Raw genomic sequence first — 15,176 nt, 5'->3', positions numbered from 1 at the left:
ACAAGAACCAGAAAAAGTTGAAAATTAAGCCTGAAAAGATTGTTTTTCTGTAGGCTGAGCACTTTGATGATGTTTTAGTTAAGTAGTGTTTATGTAATCAGCATTTTAAATGCAACATTTTAAAAGTTTTTTTTTTTAATATAAACTTCATAAAATGGCCGCACGGTGGCCAAGTGGTTAGCATGCTGGCCACACAGTCAAGAGATCGAGAAGATCTGAGTTTGAATCGCCGTTTGGACATCTCTGAGTGAAGTTTGCATGTTTTCCTCATCAGTGCATGGGTTTTCGCTGGCTAGTCCGGTTTCCTCCCACATTCCAAAAACATGCACGTTAGGTTAATTGGTGACTCTAAATTGTCCATAGGTATGAATGTGAGTGTGAATGGTTGTTTGTCTGTAGAGAAATTTAGAGTAACTAAGTGACAAAATGTGATGACGTCATATAAATTTAATCATTAAAAATAATCGTCAGAAACTAACTGTCAAAATATGATTGATGACTTGACACATCAGATGACATCATTTTTTTAAACTGTGAGTAGAGAGGTCTTAGAGGGCTGCGGAAGGGGAGGGGGTGTGGGCGAGATTCTTGGGGGGTGATGTGTGTGTGTGTGTGTGTGTGTGACTCTTGGGTGTGTGCGGTATATATTATGAATAAGGTGGGCCTCGTTTTCCCACGGGAGAAGACAATGTGCTTGTAGTTTTAAAAAACATATCTGATGGGGGTGTTTTTTAGGAAACTATAATCAATAGCGGGGGCCTCATGGTTCACATGAGATCGTTTTAATAGTCGCGCCATTTTTGTGGGAGACACCTCTCACTGGCTGTGGAGGGAAGGGGAGGGGGTATGTGGGGGCATTCTGGGTTTAGTGTATGGAGTCTCTCAAGCAGAAAGAATGGTGGGGGTCTCATGTTTCCTGGGGAACAGGATCTGCTTGGGGCGATGAAGAAACATATCTGATGGGGGTGTTTTCTGGTAACTATGATCATTAGGTTGGGGCCCCGTGGTTCACATGAGATCATTTTAATACTCGCGCCATTTTTGTAGTAGATGAGGATTTCCTGGGCGTGATCTATGGGGGTCTCTCAAGCAAAAAGAAAGAATGGTGGGGTGCTGTCTCGGGTGTGTGAAATATATAATATCAATAGGGTGTCTCGTTTTCCCACGGGAGAAGACAATGTGCTTGTAGTTTTAAAAAACATATCTCATGGGGGTGTTTTTTAGGTAACTATAATCAATAGCGGGGGCCTCATGGCTCCCGTGTCAATAGCGGGGGCCCATGGTTCACATGAGATCATTTTAATACCATTTTTATAGTAGATGGGGGTTTCTTTGGACTGATCCGTGGCGGGGTCTTTTTTAGCTAGCTCTAATCAATACTAGGGGCCTCATGGTTTGTATAAAAAAGACAATGTGATTGAGGCTTTAAAAAACATATCTGGCACTTAAACATTCCTCCCCTATTGTATAAAATGGTATAAAAGGCAGGTGTCGACGGTAGGTTTCCAGATCACTCGCAAAAATCAGCGAACAACGTCAAGACAGAGAGTTTGAACACAGAGCCTGGAGACGACTACAAGACATCGGACATTGACATGGGCTGTTGCATGTACGTAAGTTTCATATTGTATATAATTTATCTAGGGTGTTTAGCCTGAAAGGTAAATTTTTTTTTCTACTTACAGGAGAGCTGCATCTTCACCAATTGAAGGTACGTTTTCAAATCATGTAGCTGAAAGAAATTTCTTTTAGAGGTTTATGTTTCTCAGGGTGCGTGTGTGTGCGTGCCTGTGTGTGTGCGTGCCTGTGTGCGTGCGTGCCTGTCTGCCTGTCTGCGTGTGTGTGTGTGTGTGTGTGTGTGTGTGTGTGTGTGTGTGTGTGTGTGAGTGCGCATGTCTCTCTACCTCTGAGAGAGAGAGAGAGAGAGAGAGAGAGAGAGCAAGGATGTTGATTATATAATATATATTGGGGAAAATAAAATAAATTGAGTATGTTTGATTTCCAGTGATCGATCTGACTTCACCGCCACCAGTGGCCCTAGTGTCACCGGTCCAAAACCCAATGCAGGGATTTAATGTGGACTTTATAACGCCTCAAAACCAGGCACAAGGTAAACAATCGTGTGTAGGTTTAGTTTAATACAGGATGATGTCGGGAATTAGCTCTTTATGTTTTGTGTAAATGCTGATGACTAACAAGATCCTCTCTGACACAGGATTTGCAGAGGGCGATCGCTCTACGATAGACGGGGGAGTTTGGGGACAGACTTCGGGATTCGTGGAAAACACTTTAACACCGCCGGTCCAAAACCCACTGCATTTTATTGTGGGGTTTACAAGTCCAAACTCAAGTCACGGTAAGTTAAACAAATGTGTGTCGGTTTTAATGAATTCATATTTATGTCAACAATTATCTCTGTATGTACTGTGTAAATGTTGATGAATAACAGAGTCTGCTCTGTTATAGGGATTGCGCCACTGACCCCCTCAACGCTGGATGTGACAGAGGGAGAAAACGACACAGAATTCGAGGAAAACACAGCAGAGTCCGATGTGGGACAAGAAACGGGACAGGAGGAGACATCTGACGCTGGAGTCTACAACCAGGAAAGATTTCATTATTTTCCAGATAGTGAAAGTGAATATGTTGACATGCAAGCTCTAAATCAGAGGGATATAGTCTCAGACAATGATGGAATTGAAACAGTGGATTTCAACACCTCTGTGCTAATTGTCGAACAAGTGTTCAGAAGATACATGTATGATATAGCATGTTTAAATCGCCGCATGATTGAGAATATATATAATCAACTTAGACAGAACGTTAGACGCAGGCATTCTGTCAATTCATATTCAGCTAACGCTAGACGTGCCACTCGTGAACAAAGAACACTGCCACAAAGAGTCCATCGCAGGTTGCAATTTGAAGACTAATTTTTGATCGGGTGATAAAGACAAATGGCTGAACCAGATCACAACAATTCCCCTGAAATTAGAGAGCATCTCCTCCACTTGATCTCTGAGATAAACCGAGAAAGATCCGAAGGCGGGGCTAATCAGGGTTCTCCCCGAAACAGTCCAATTCTGCCTCAGCATGATTCACCTGAAAGAGGGGGAGAAGTTTTTCTTCCATCCCCTGATGAGCTAATTTCCTTGCTCCAAATGTACAGATACCCCTGCCCCGTTCCGCATAGCAGTGCGGAATCAGATCACAACAATTCCCCTGAAATTAGAGAGCATCTTCTCCAGTTGATCTCAGAGATCAACTGTCAAAGATCTGAAGGCCGGGCTAATCAGCCTTCTCCCCAAAATAGCCCAATTCAGGCTCGGCATGATTCACCTGAAAGAGGGGGAGAAGTTTTTCTTCCATCCCCTGATGAGCTAATTTCCTTACTCCAAATGTACAGATACCCCTCCCCCGTTCCTTCGCCCGTATCGCAAAGCAATGTTGACTCAGGACCTTGGTCTCCATCAGACAGTCAGTGTTGTGATGCACTCAACAGTCAAATAGATGACCCGTGGTCTCCATCAGACAGTCAGTGTTGTGATGCACTCAACAGTCAAATAGATGACCCGTGGTCTCCATCAGACAGTCAGTGTTGTGATGCACTCAACATTCTGGAAAGAGGCCATCAGGTGGGGGGTGGGGGCGAGGGTGAACAGACAGAGAGCGTCATCAATCAGAGTAATGAGGGTCAATCCACATCTATGGGGATAAACAACACAAATAGTGCGGCTGTTAATGTTCCAGCACCTTGCACTAGTGATGACATGCATGTCACAAACCGTGAAAGATTTAATAATGTTGAGATTCGCTCTTTCCTTCGCTTTCCACCACCATCTGCAATTCCCAATTTTCGTGAATTTTATTTGAATGTCACAAATGGTTTTCGCGATAGGATTTCAAGCATGATTCACAGAGCTGATGTCCAGCCAAATGACGTTATCCAAGTTAATCTGCGTGCTGATCGTTTGCAAGACGATGTCTCAATGAGCGTGCGTTATGGAGAGGGGACAGTGTCACAATTACAGGAACTTTTAGACAGATTAGTCCAGAGTAATATGTCTGTTTTCACCGATGGATCGCTTGAGCTAATTGTCAATTTTGTGAAGGCTCCGCGGGGAGGGGGTAAGAGACGAATTGAATCATGTCTTGCGAGCGAAATTGTGAAGAAAAAAGCACGACATTTATTTGTACTCCCCAATCCCGATCAAACATGTTTTGCTGTAAATCTGGCATTACTGACAAATCCGAAGTTGACGATGATGGAAGCCATAAAGGCAGGCTGGGACATCCATACCAGAGCAGGTCTGACTGCTGATACAATGGTCACATTCGATGATGTTGTCAAATTTGAGGAGCTGTTAGCGTGTAAAATTGTTATCTTTTACCAAACGTCTGACAGAGAAAAAAACAACAACCTGGTTACATTTCAAACAGGAACACCCGAACGAGACACAATACGCTATCTGCTTTTACACAATAATCATTTTTACGGGATAAATAATATTAAGGGATTTCTAGGTGTGAAGTTTTTCTGTAAACATTGTCACACAGGGTATCAGTGTCAATATAAGCATTTCTGTGAAAAAAGCTGCAACATCTGTTGCACAGATTGTAAACAGGGTCCAATTCAAAAAACCTACTGTGCTGATTGCAATCGATTCTGTACAAATAGACAATGCTACGAACGACATCGCGAGAAAAAATGGCATCCGAAAATCAAAAAGATGGCCAGCATGTGTCAGACCAATAAAACATGTCCTAGATGTAAATCATTGTACTACACATCTATCAGAGATCCTAAAGAGCATACTTGTGCTATCAAGATGTGCACAATTTGTAAACAACCTAAAACAACATTGTCGTCTCGTAACAATGAGTTAGAGCAGACATCAGCTAATAACTCTATGATTGAAAGCGGCGAAGATAAACATGTCTGTTACATGCGTACAAAACCAATCAAATCTGAAAAAGAAATACATGAAAAAAAGATTGTATTTTTTGATTTTGAGACTTCTCAAACCACTGGAACCCATCTTCCGGTGCTTGTGGTGGCTCAGTCACTTAATGGTGAGCGCCGTGTCTGGAAGGGGCATTCATGCGCTTTAAAATTTCTTCTCCATTTCCGACAGAAAAAACATAAACAGACAACTTTCATTTCCCATTTTGGCAAAGGTTTTGATCATCATATCATCTTGAATGCTTATGTAACTCAAGGTTTGTCACCGTCTGTGATAGCACAAGGGAGTAAAATAATCCTGATCCTGGATAATGACTTTCAACTTAAATTTATTGACTCGTTCTCATTTATTCCTATCCCACTCAGAGACTTTTCCAAGGCGTTGGGATGTAAGACACAGCTTAAAAAAGGCTACTTCCCACACAGATTTACCGATCTTTCAAAAAATGGCTATAGAGGAAGCTATCCACCGGCCGAGATGTACTCACCTGACGAAATGAGTCCAAAACAAAGAGAGGATTTCCTTAACTGGTATCAGACTGTCAAAGATCAAGAGTTTGACTATGATGCAGAGTTAGTATCTTACTGTGAAAACGATGTTGAAATCTTAGCCGAGGGTGCAAGCAATTTCCGTAATGAATTCATAAAAACAACAGACTGTGATCCTTTTGACAGTGTGACCATTGCTTCAGCAGCTTTGAATGTCTTTCAAACAAAATTTTTAAAACCCAATACAATCGCGATTCCCTGTCCTAACAATTACAAAACAAACAGCAAGGCTTTCTCACATGCGTCTATACAGTGGCTTGAGTATGAGGCCTTCTCACGGGGGATTTCAATAAGACATGCTTTGAACGGAGGTGAAGTTAAATTTGGGCGTTATTCAGTTGATGGATATGGAGAGTTAAATGGAGGGAAAGTTGTCTTTGAATTTCTAGGCTGTTATTTTCATGGCTGTCCAAAGTGTTATATGGGAAGTGATGTTTCTCCATTGTCAAAGACTTGTTTTAGTGAGGTGTACTCTGAGACTTTGAAAAGGCTGGATCGATTACAAAACGATTACAAGGTGCAAACTGTGGTGATCAAGTGGGAACACGAATGGAGTGTACAGAAAAAAACAGACCCGAATGTTAAATCTTTCTTAGAGAGGTTTCAAGAACCAATTCCGTTAGATCCCAGAGCAGCCTTATATGGAGGCCGTACGGCTGCTATCCGTCTCCGCCATGTTGTCAGCCCAGGTGAGCGTGTAAATTACGTTGATTTCACATCGTTGTATCCGTTTGTAAATGCACATTTTCACTACCCATTAGGGCATCCGAAAATAATTCGAAAGGATTTTGACAGCATTGAAAATTACTTTGGATTAATACATGCTAAAGTTTACCCTCCACGTCAACTGTTTTTCCCTGTACTGCCTATTAGAAACGACAAAGGGAAATTAATTTTCACACTGTGTCGATTATGTGCACTCGTGAACAATCAAACTACTGACTGTACACACAATGATGAAGAACGGGCCCTCCAAGGGGTGTGGGTAACGATAGAAGTAATCGAGGCAGTGCGAAAGGGGTATTTTCTGGCTGAAATTTACGAAATATGGAACTTCGAAGAGAAATCAGATGTGCTGTTTAAAGACTATATCTACACTTTCCTTAAACAGAAGCAAGAGGCGTCGGGCTACCCTAGCGGAGTTGAAACTCTTCAGACTAAACAGGGTTACATCCGTGACTATAAAGAGAAGCAAGGTATCGATCTCGATCCGGAGAAAATTGTCTACAACCCCGCAAAAAGACAGATTGCCAAACTACTGCTAAATTCTCTCTGGGGAAAACTAGCACAAAGATCAAACCAGCTCTCAACCAGTCTGGTGAGCACACCGCAACGCTTTTTTGAATTTCTCTTTTCTAGCAAGTACGACATTTCACAGTTTCACTTCATAAATGACGATATTGCACTTGTTCAATGGCGCCATAATTCTAGGTGTGTCTTACCCCCAGGCGACGCAAATATTTTTCTAGCGGCGTTCACAACTTCTTATGCACGACTTGAACTTTACAAGCAATTAGATTTGCTCCAAGATCGTGTTCTGTACTGTGACACTGATTCTATCGTTTACACAAGCAGCCCCTCTGATCAATATAACCCTCCACTCGGTAATTATCTCGGAGATTTGACATCAGAATTAGATCATGGAGACTACATATGCAATTGGAGCGCTGCGGGTCCCAAATCGTATGCCTATCTCACACAACAGGGTAAGGTGACTTTACGTGCTAAAGGGATTACACAAAATTATGAAAACTGTAAAAAAATTAACTTTGACAGCCTCACAGATCTGGTAGAAGGATATCTCAGAGAGCCGGACAATCGGCGTGAAATCTCTACACATTACAATAAAATTACTCGCAATATGAAAGCCTTTGAACTCACTAATAAACAACGCATAATCAACTTCGCAGTTGTCTATGATAAAAGACGACTCCTTGCAGATGGAAAAACATTACCATTTGGTTATTAGTTCCAGGATGAAACGGCAGCAATTTCTGAAAAGGACTGTGTAGATTTATGACGGTTTGACCTGATGACTTTTCTACCCAGACCTTTTTAGAATTATATCATTGTTTTGTAATTCTATTCTGTTTTTTATATTTTTTATCATGTATTCTGTGTTTTTCTTGAAGATGTATTCTGTATTTTTAGTCATGATGTAATCTGTAGTAAATCATATATGCACATATGCTATATCAATAAACCCTTCTTCATTTGTTTGTGTTTACATCTTGATGTCTGTGAATAAAATCAGTGTTCTGGTTATTTAGGTTGCCAGTTTACAGAAACAGCAGATGCGTAACATGGAAGAAGTATATTTTGATCCTCGTTTCAAACTTCCATTCACAGCTCTCCTTGTAGGGGCAAGTGGAAGTGGGAAGTCGTTCTTTGTGAAACATGTACTCCAAAATATGAAGGATACTTTTTCCAGAGTTCCCGATCGAATCATCTGGAGCTATTCATCCTACCAACCCATGTATGATGAATTGGCTAGAGATGTAAAGATTAAATTTATTGAAGGAATCCCTGACTCTTTGACGGATGAAAATATTTTTCCATCAAATCAGCACAGTCTTTTAGTTGTCGATGATTGCATGGACGTTGGGGCGAATCATGATGAATTAATGAAGGCATTTACAATGTATAGACATCATCGAAAATTATCTGTAATCTTTCTAGTTCAAAACTTGTTTCATCAAGGAAAACATAGCAGAACTATTAGTTTAAACACTAATTATATGGTCCTTTTCAAATCGCCTCGTGATAAACTGCAGATTAGAATTCTGGCTCAGCAAATGTTCCCCGGACGAAGAGAATATTTTCTTCAGAGTTTTAATGACGCGACTAAAGACCCCTACTCATATTTAATCGTGGACTTAAGACCCGACTGTCCAGAACATTTCCGACTGAGAAGCGGCATACTTCCACACGAGTGGCCTGTAGTGTATCAGTATAAAAAGTGATTTAAACCATGTCAAAGCGGATTAAAAGAAACCTCCCCATTTTAAAAGCCCTGCTCAGTCTAAAACCAAAAGAGAGACAGGGCCTTCTAAGCCATGCATCGAAAGATCTCGTCCTGGCAGTCTGTGAGATAGCTTTGAATGTTTTGAAGGGGAACATCCCACTATCCTCCGAGCAGTACAGTAGGTTAAAAAAGCAGAAAAAAATCATCAAACTCTTTGCTAACCGTAAAACTGCCATAAAACATAAGCGTAAGGTGTTGACACAGTCCGGTGGTTTCCTTGGGGCGTTATTAGGAGCAGCAATCCCACTCCTAACCAGTTTGTTTACCGGTGGGAGATAGACACAGACCATCGTCATGGCGTCATTTAGTAAAATGTACATGATTTCCCCCCATCAACTAGAGACTTTAACCCAGAAGAAGACGCATGCAGAAAACATCAGCGAGAAAGCTCAGCATGTTTTGGAAGAGAAAATGGAACGTCTGTTAAAACAACCTGGACCGGCATACAGCAAGTCACTACATTATAACGATCTACTTGAAAAATATCTGGCCTTACTCAGAAAGGAGGAGAGTCGCAGTCGTGAAATACTTTTGAAACTACCTACTACACCCACAGAGAAAGGAGGTGAAGATGTAGGTGACTATGTCAAGGTTGAAGAGGAAGAACGTCCTGACAACATTGAAAAAGAGATTTTAGACAACATAGGATCACGCAATCGGAAAAATGCGGCATATATTCTACAGAAGCTTCGTAATTCAGACCTTCTAAGATGGAACCGTTCAGGCGAGATAATTGTGCAGGACAACCTCATTAAAGGGTCTCATATTTTTGATTTAATGAAAACTCTGACAAACCGTCGATTCCACGGACGGACCGTACCTCGCGGATGGGATACATTTTTAAAAACAATTTCTGAATTAAATATTCCAATCACAACTGTTATGAACACTCACGCACGCGAGCAATTACGACTTAAACCCTCCAATACCACGAGTGAACCTCGCCCTCAGATACGACGGAGTAAGAGAAAACGCGGGGGGAAAAAATCTGGGGCGGCATCACCGTTAGACAGAGATTATGACAGCCCGAATCTCGTTCATCAACTGTATACACCTACAGCGTCTGAATGGCGATTGTCTACACCGATCCCCTCCAACTGGTTAGATTTCACTCGATACAAATGAATTCATGCAGACTGTATGTTTTTTTTTACCAATAAAAATTTATTGGGAATTATACATCGGAGTAAGAGCATTTATTCAGAACAGATATAACACTCATTAAATAGTTTTAAAGAGCATGCTTTCTGATTACAGGTTTTAGCGGTCTTCACATGTGAAATACATTTAACATTTTTCTTGACAAACTTGGTGACAAGAGCATCATTCTTTTTTAAATTATCAGAATACAGCCTCATTACTTCTTGAAAAGAGAGTCCTTTAAAGCGTTGACAGAGGAAAAAAATAACATGGGCGCCACAAGTCGAAGAGTTGTCATCTTGTACTTGGAGTTTGTTGTAGCGTATTTCATGAGAATTTCTAGTGAGGAAAGTTATAAAACTTTCAGGATAAAATATAAAATCCGGTTCGTGGCCATAGCTGTCGAAGAAGCATGATTTGTCTTGTTCAGCTTCAATAATCATCCCCACCCAGTGTTCACCCTCACGGGTTTGGTCATGGGTGTTAACGACGAGATAGCACGGTCGTTTATCAATCTTAGTTGGCAGTAAATCACTAGGCCAAACCCCTCCAAACGTCTCGCCCAAGATCGGTCTCAGGATAGAATCTATTTGATGGTTGTTCATTTCTCCAGTTTTAGTAGTCGATCAGAACCTGACGCTTCGAGTTTATCTCTATGACACTGTCGTAACAAGCGTACACAATCAATGTCATAGTTCTCGGTAACGCCATTCTGAATCTTAAATCCAAACGGCATGTTCCATGTAGCGCAGGAGAGAGAGCTTCAGCGTCCATTTCATCGTCTCTTGACAGATTGAACAGAAACAGTGAGTAACCATTTTCAAAGTTTTCGCGGTCAATACTCAGGGGAGCGTCTCTGAGGTGTCTGTTTGTTCCCAGATAGAGATTGTAAAATTCGCGAACACTCTGATGTGTATTAAAGTTGGGTTGGTAAGGTTTCGCCGGGATAAAGCGTGAATTTACACTGAGAGAGAGGTATTCAAGATTTGCATGTTGGAACTTAAATGGGTTCAGCTCCCTTGCTCCGACAAATGCTCTGTGGTCGACAATTCCGACGACTATATATTTTGGAAGTCTACCCAGATACAAGTTGTCCTGTGAACATACACGTGACTGTGCTGGAATGCTAAAATTTTTAACAACAACACGACTTATCGGGTAAATTGCGTTGGATTTCATTAAAGCGGCTGAATGTCCTAGCATGACATCCGGCGAGACTTGCACCTTTTTCACAAAAATGCTAGCACTCAGAATGTTTAAATTGAACTCGTCAGCTGCAGCGGACATCAGTGTAAAAGCACTTTTAGCCTTTACAAGTTTCAATCGCACATCCACATTGTTTAGCAGGAGTCTTTCGGAAAAAAAAATGTCACTGTGCAGGGGACCAATTAACTCGAATGGTCGCGAACCACGAGTGAAGCTTGTACGCTTGATAAGGCCTTTGTTGGGGCCCCCAGGTGTCGTGTCAATTGAATCTAAATCATCGCCATCGTCTTTGTACCACAGACCTGCTGAAAACTGACTCTCCAATGTTTGTCGTGAAAAGTTGAGGAGGGTTTCAATAATAGATCTGTAAGGATGAGTTGCGGATGAAGAGCTAATGAGAACATCGTTCAGACTGACATCTACCTGTGAAAATATAGTATTTAGAGGGTACTGTATTATTCCACAGTTATCAGCATTTCCGAGATTAGTCCCATCGGCGTTTGTAATCTTGAGGCGTAAATAGAGTAGTGTTGAGTTTAGATCTAGATAGAAACTCCCGTTTCCAGGTATCAGGAAATCTAACACTTCTTGATCAGCAATAGAGTTCAAAGGATGGATCTCTACATAATTGGTCTGATCTATAGATAGCTGTGTCATCGGAGGAGCAAAGAGGTCGAGCTCTGATTTGGTGCACTCTGACGAGAGGTGATGTGTAAGAGACATGGTTAAAATATATCCCCTCCGCCTCGTTGACTTTTAACTTTCCGGTGTATTTTCGATGAGGTTTTACGTTTCTTTTTTGGTATAGCGTGTGATAATGCTGCTAGAGCTCTTTTTCCTCTTCCACGTGCTATTCGTAGTAGTCCCGATCCGTCCTGAGTTTCGTCACGTCGACGATTGGCAATATGGCTGGTTACAGCTCCAACAACATCAGATGCTATCCCTCTCACAGCAGATTTCAAATGCGGCCTGGCAATATTAGCTCCACGTTTAAGAAGAGGCAAGACGAATCTGAATGCCCTACTCAGCATAGAACCAAATCCCCTGCCGTAAAGAACCGGGGCACCAACAAATCCGTTGAGTGATCCGCCTCCAGCCTGATTCACATAATAATCCACAAATCTTTGCGAATTCATTCTGCGTTATTCTGTTGAATTCAGATCAAGATCTTTGATACCGGTCTAAAGTGTAGTTTGCAGATGGTCTTCCCGTATGTGAATCGAATCGGGGTATTTAAATCTGTTTTTAATTCAATCTGGATGTCCTGTATGCGCTGTTTATTGACAGGAACGTAGTGTAAGCGGTTGTAGGAGAAAGTGATCAGATCACCGTAAGATCCTTCCTTTTTAACAATTCTTAGAAGGGGAACAACATAGTCTCCGATATGTTGTGCTTCCACAATATTGGTATAGACGAAAAAATTATATTGACCGCCGTTAATATCGCAGGGATATTTACTCACGGGATTTCCTTCTGTTTTAATCCATTGACCGGGTTCAAAACCCAGCATGTAGGACAGCGGCGCTTCGAACTTGATAGAATATTTAGCACTCCCTAATATATAAATTCTTCTGTTTATAGAATTGTAATGAAAAATTAGATCAATGTTTACTGACTTAAATAAAGCATTTATCTCCCTCAGTATTAGATCAATGCTGTCATAATGTCCCCTAGGAATTTTCATATACATTGGAGGATTCGCTGGCTTCGAATGATCCAATAATTCATAACCATTCTCACCCCCACGTATATTATTCCATGTATGACAATACATAATTTCAGCTAAAGCGACCTCGTAAGCTCCATCCAGCTCTATAGGTTGTGACAATGTTGTCATATAGTTCGAGCTGGTATTGCTCGGGAAAATGTCATTACAGGCATTCGACGGTAGTGTCACGTAGAAAGACTCTCGTCCTGTCATTGTGCTGTTTCCTGGTCTTTCTTGTTTCTCTTCTTCCTGAGCTCAACGACCTCGTTAGCAGCTAGCCAAGAGTCGAACTGACGAGGCCACCCTTGCCACCGGACTAAAACCATCTTCTGACCATTTTTAATTTTCCGGTCTAAAATTTCTTCTATGCGGAAAAGAGTGTCAGAACCAATTATCACTTTCTGCAGTTCTGGTTCATAGAATGTCCCATTCAGAATTTCACCTCTTATATCCCTTAACTTATAAACAGGGGGGACTCTGGGGATACGTTCGTTCACTATAAAATATTCATCGCTGAATGACTGTTCATACATTTTATCAAATACTCCACGGTATTTTGAAATCCGTACAATGTCTCCTTCTTTGAATTTAAATACGGATGGTTTTGCGCTCAGAGATAGTGTCCCATATAAATTTTCAAACACTTGCGAGGTCTTGCTAGGGGTTACCTCCGCAGGTTTCATTTTTATTCCACTATGATAACTGTTGTTATAGCTATCGAGTAAATCTTGAATTACGTCTATATACCTACGAGTGTTTTTTGCAGTGAAGTACCGCCACATTTTTCCCTTCAACGTACGGTGAAATCTTTCCACCACTGATGCTTTCAGTTCACTTCCTGTTGCAAAGTGTTGAATGTTGTACTTCTTCATTAGTTTTTCAAAGAGTCGATTAAAAAATTCTTTCCCTGAATCCGTTTGAATTTTAGCCGGAATACCACTCTGGTCTAAAATTGAAGCAAAAGCCTTTGCAACTTCAAAGGCTGTCTTGTTTTTCAGTGGTCGTGCATAAGCTTTCTTGGAAAATACATCTATTACTGTAAGCAGGAATTTAAACCGATCATTGTCTTTAGACAGAGCACTCATATCACAAAGATCGGCTTGAAATTGATACAAAGGACGAGGAACAAAAACACGATTTCTAGCATAAGTTTTTCGTGCCGTTTTGTGTAAGGTATATGCATCCTGAGCTGACAACCAGTCTCGCACTTCATCCCCGCTAACTTTTTTTCCCGTCTGCTCTTCGACAGCCTTTTGAAGTCTTTCAACCCCACCATAAGATCCAGCTCTTGCAGGATCATAATATATACTCTTCAGCATGCGTTCTGTCTTCTTTGAAGCCATGTCTACTAGTGAACAGAAAAGATCATACGACAATGTTTTGACTTCGACTTTATTGATGACCACACATGATTAGTGATTACACAGTTAGTGATTACAATACATGTTTTATATTAAATTATTTTTTTTTTTCAAAATTGAAGCGTGTAAAGCATGTAATACATTTAGCAACTGATCAACATCAACTTTATCTCCATTCTTCAGTTTACACACCGCTACATCGACTACATAGGTATACAAGACGTGCATGAGACTAGAGTTGAGACTACACACAGAAATATTCCCGATAATGCCCCGTAATGTTGCTTCAAAACCATCGCTGTTTAAGTCTGACCCGAGATACACCAGATTCTCCCAGTGGTCTAAAGGACCCTTATCCCTTACAATGGCCATCACTCTTTCAAAACGCTCCAAGTCTTTTGTATCGACATCCCCGCTTGCCAGATATAACGATGCATCATTGATCCGATTAGCAATTGCATGTTTTAAAAGAAAACTGTCAACTGGTTTAGGGGGTGGTTTAAAATAATAATTTCCCATTTTGATGAATCAAGGATTCCAGAAACCGAGGAAACGCTGCAGCAGATCTTCCCTATCCGTGTCGTCTTCTATGTAGGCGCGCCTGATCTCTGCAACTTTCTCCAGAATGTTTTCTTCAGGCTTCAGATCGTAAAGAAAAGCCTCCGCTGCTCCTTCCACTCTAGCATCCAGTATGTCTAACCCAAGTAATTCCAGTGTATACTTGAGAGCTGGAAGAAATTCCCATGTCATCAGATTCTCTGTTAACAGTTTAAAGTTAGTGTTGAAATATCCAGGTTCTGGAGGATAGAGACAGGGATGCTGACGTTGAGAAGGGTGATCGACTTCACAGCCGTAACAGTCTTTTTTTATCTGCTCCTGCACCACCACTTGCACGGCACTAGCCACGCACGCCTTTACAGTGTCTAGAAATCCGCCACTCGCCGCTATCGGAGACTGAGGCGCGGGCGAGTCTGGAGGCGTCAGGACCGCTTTGTGTGCTCCTACGGAGTAGACTGGAGCAGGCGCTGCCTCTTCCCCGCTGTCATTATCCCCCCAGTATGGACAGTAGGATGGAGGTCCGCATGGTAGCTCGCCATGGCTCTGTCCATTGTCGAGGGATTGGGAAAAACAACCGACTGTATACATCGGTGAGCCTTCTGGCACCTCTCGCTCAGTCACCTTGGGTGGAGAACCGGAGCTGGCTATGGATCCTCCAGTGATCCG

At 41.6% G+C, this 15,176-nt stretch overlaps 2 protein-coding genes across 8 annotated transcripts in view; one reads left to right on the top strand and one right to left on the bottom strand.

Moving 5' to 3' along the window:
* Positions 1–15,176, bottom strand: part of cars1 (cysteinyl-tRNA synthetase 1) — a 38,114-nt gene that overhangs the window by 8,397 nt on the left and 14,541 nt on the right. The gene's annotated exons all lie outside the window — the stretch shown is intronic.
* LOC129178123 (uncharacterized) lies at positions 868–9,288 on the top strand. Of its 5 annotated transcripts, none has more exons than XM_054769994.1 (5): positions 870–1,609; positions 1,686–1,711; positions 2,006–2,110; positions 2,216–2,356; positions 2,467–9,288. In XM_054769994.1, exon 5 carries the CDS (start codon positions 2,958–2,960, stop codon positions 7,479–7,481), a length of 4,524 nt encoding a protein of 1,507 aa, XP_054625969.1. In that variant the 5' UTR covers positions 870–1,609; positions 1,686–1,711; positions 2,006–2,110; positions 2,216–2,356; positions 2,467–2,957; the 3' UTR covers positions 7,482–9,288. The 5 variants fall into 5 exon arrangements, with proteins under 5 accessions (XP_054625971.1, XP_054625969.1, XP_054625970.1 ...); XM_054769995.1 differs by having other exon boundaries at positions 870–1,613; XM_054769997.1 differs by having other exon boundaries at positions 877–1,609.

The sequence above is a fragment of the Dunckerocampus dactyliophorus genome, chromosome 3, assembly GCF_027744805.1.
Source record: "Dunckerocampus dactyliophorus isolate RoL2022-P2 chromosome 3, RoL_Ddac_1.1, whole genome shotgun sequence".
In the NCBI taxonomy this organism is placed as follows: domain Eukaryota; kingdom Metazoa; phylum Chordata; class Actinopteri; order Syngnathiformes; family Syngnathidae; genus Dunckerocampus; species Dunckerocampus dactyliophorus.
This window is presented reverse-complemented; position numbering and strand designations above follow the sequence as displayed.